Source organism: Lactuca saligna, chromosome 6 (genome assembly GCF_052625555.1).
Source record: "Lactuca saligna cultivar CGN05327 chromosome 6, ASM5262555v1, whole genome shotgun sequence".
Taxonomy (NCBI): domain Eukaryota; kingdom Viridiplantae; phylum Streptophyta; class Magnoliopsida; order Asterales; family Asteraceae; genus Lactuca; species Lactuca saligna.
The window spans coordinates 105,405,871-105,409,093 of NC_136422.1; the positions used below are offsets into that span (position 1 = coordinate 105,405,871).

At 29.5% G+C, this 3,223-nt stretch overlaps 1 protein-coding gene across 1 annotated transcript; it reads right to left on the reverse strand.

Moving 5' to 3' along the window:
* Positions 1 to 965: 965 nt before the first annotated feature.
* Positions 966 to 1,991, reverse strand: LOC145002808 (uncharacterized). The gene has a single exon (XM_078962000.1). The coding sequence runs from the start codon at positions 1,989 to 1,991 to the stop codon at positions 966 to 968; it is 1,026 nt and encodes a 341-aa protein (XP_078818126.1).
* Between the last annotated feature and the right edge of the window lie 1,232 nt (positions 1,992 to 3,223).

The window sequence follows — 3,223 nt, forward strand, 5'->3', positions numbered from 1 at the left end:
CCCTTAATTTAATAATTTGGGCAAGAAGCTTTGCAAATGCCATATTACGAGTTGATAATAGGCAAACATGAGACCATTTGCTGGATGCATCTATTAAGACCATAAAGTATCTAAATGGTCCAGATGGAGGGTGAATCGGTCCACATATATCACCTTGAATTCTTTCTAGAAATCTAGGTGATTCCCTTTCAACTTTCATTGGAGAGTGTTTTATAATTAACTTTCCAAGGGAACAAGATATACATGGTTTTATGCTATTGGACTGAGGGAACTTTTAGTCCTTTAATGGATGCCCATGTGTATTCTCAATTATCCTTCGCATCATTGTTAATCCTGGGAGGCCCAACCTATCATGCCATAAACTGAATGTCCCAGAATCACAATGTTTTCCTTCGATTACCATATTTGATTCAATCATATGTATATATGTATAATGCAGACCGGAATCAAGTGTTGGTAGTTTTTCAAGCACATGACTTTTGTCTATAATATACATATATTTCTTATTTTCAATGGTCACAGTCTTTGTGTCATATCCTTTGAAATACATGTTATTGAAACTTAATAAGTTTCTATTAGACTTTGGAGAAAATAAGGCATTTTCTATACAAAAGTTTGTACCATTTGGTAATATAAAATGGGCTTTCCCGGTTCCCTCTATCAAGTCTGCAGGACCTGATATTGTATGTATAATTGTTTTTGTTGGTACTAATTTTGAAAAATATTTCTTTGATTTCAGAATAGTATGTATACTACCACTATCTGCTATACAAAGATCTCCAATCTTTTCTTGGTGTTGTGCTTCAGTTGGACTCATATTAAACTTCACATATGAAAGGAATAATAAGTAAATAAACATAATCATAATTATTATTAAAAGAAAGTTCATTTATTGAAGGAAAGGCATTACATGCAAAATAAACGAAGGAAAAACAGTTTTACTAGCACAATAATAGATTTTTTTTTTAGTTAATGTCTTCCATGTCATTGCAGAAATCGGCAACATTTAGCGGAGTGAATTCAACATTATCAATGAGGTTTGCTTCTTTTCCTTTTCCTTTAATGGACTCTTGATAAAGTTGACAAAGATGTGCAGGTGTGCGATAGGTCCTTGACCAATGGCCTGTGCTACCACATCTATAACATGAACCATCAGATTTTTGTGATGTCCCAGTGTCATGCCTTGCCACTTTGGCCTTATCTTGTATGTGGACATTGTTTCTTTGTGAATGTTGGTAATTATTCCTTTTCTGGCCACGACCACAATTATTACCTTGTCCACGACTAGAATTATGGTTCTGATTATGGCTTTGGTTTCGATTAAAGTAGCCACGGCCTCGTCCTCGACCACGACCATGTCCTCGTCCACGTGTATTGTTTCGATGACTAGCATTTGCTTCAGGAAGTGCTACTGATCTTGTTGGACGAGATTCATGGTTTTTCATCAAGAGTTCATTGTTTTGCTCTGCAACGAGCAGACATGCATTCAGTTCAGAATATCTTGTGAACTTTTGCATCCGATATTGTTGCATCAAGGTAATGTTTGTTGCATGAAATGTGGAGTAAGTTTTCTCCAACATATCTTCATCAGTAACTTCTTGTCCACAATATTTGAGTTGTGAACATATTCTGAACAAAGCTGAGTTGTATTCATTTACTTTCTTGAAGTCTTGAAACCTCAGTGTTCTCCATTCATCTCTAGCATTTGGAAGTATAACTTCCTTTTGATGATCAAATCTTTCTTTCAAAAGATTCCAGAGAATACTTGGATCAGTAACATCAAGATATTCAAATCTTAACATTTCATCAATATGCTTACGAAGAAAAACTTGTGCTTTTGCTTTGTCTTGTGCCAAGCAATTATTAAATTTATTTATAGCATTTGAGATTCCCATGGACTCAAGATGCATTTTTACATCTATCATCCATGGCACATAGTTTTTCCCACTAACTTCAAGTGCTGCAAACTCGAGCTTCGCAATGTTGGACATAATGTAACTATAAATTTTAAACAAAATAAAAATTAAAATCCATTTATTTCAATTAATATTACACAAAAAAGAAGCGGTAAAGCTAACATTGCATACAAGCTTAAAAGTAGATGAAATTCCATATTATCTTTGATGTTAAAGATTGGGATAAAAAGTAATATGACTATTATAGTCATGATTATCACAAACGGGTGAATCATCATGAAGCTTGATTTCTTGATATTGATTTGTTTGATAGAAGAGAGAAATATTTATTGTGGGTAAAATAAGCAGGGTAAATATGTTTATTTATAGTAAAAAAAAATATAGCCGTTGTTTTTACTGTTTATAACCGTTGCATATATATATATATATATATATATATATATATATATATATATATATATATATCCGTTTTGTATATTTATAAATCATTTAATAAGATTTATAACTAATACATAACTTTACTTTGTATAATTTTACTAATTAGATACATTAATAAATATTAGTAAATGTTAAAATAAAATTATGAAGAGTAAAAAATAAACATTGACATGTATAAATAAATATAATTTAAATGTTAGTATGTATAAAGAAAATTCAGTTGCATAATATAAATGTTAGTATGCATAATTAAAAGTTAGTTGTATAATGTAAATGTTAGTATGCATAAATAAAAGTTAGTTGTATAATGTAAATGTTAGTATGCATAAAAAAAAATTAGAATACATAAAGAAATGTTAGTATAAGAAATAAAAATCGTTAGTAGTCCATAATGTCCATAATGTATAAGTTTTATTAATTCATTAGTATTATTATTATTTTAATATGATGAGGGTTTTTATAATTAATAATGTTTTTACTAAGTAAGACATACCTTGATTAAGATAGATGTGATTTCCACTTCTAAATAACCTTTGTTTGAGCTTTCGTGCTGATAACGTGTTATAAATTTGATGTAATTAAAACAAGATTAGTAAAACTAAACTAAGAACCTTTAAGAAAGAAAAAAGAAAAAAGGAAGGAGAGAATTTGATAACTTATATAAAGTATTCAAATTGGTGTATCTTTTACATATGTGATAGTGCTATTTATACTAGTTAATCACTAGATATAATTAATGAGTTCTTACATATATTTGACATATTTATCCTAAGAGTTGAAAATAACTCTTACACATTTGACATTAGGAAATGTTGTCATTCAATTATTTACAATATATATATATATATATATATATATATATATATATA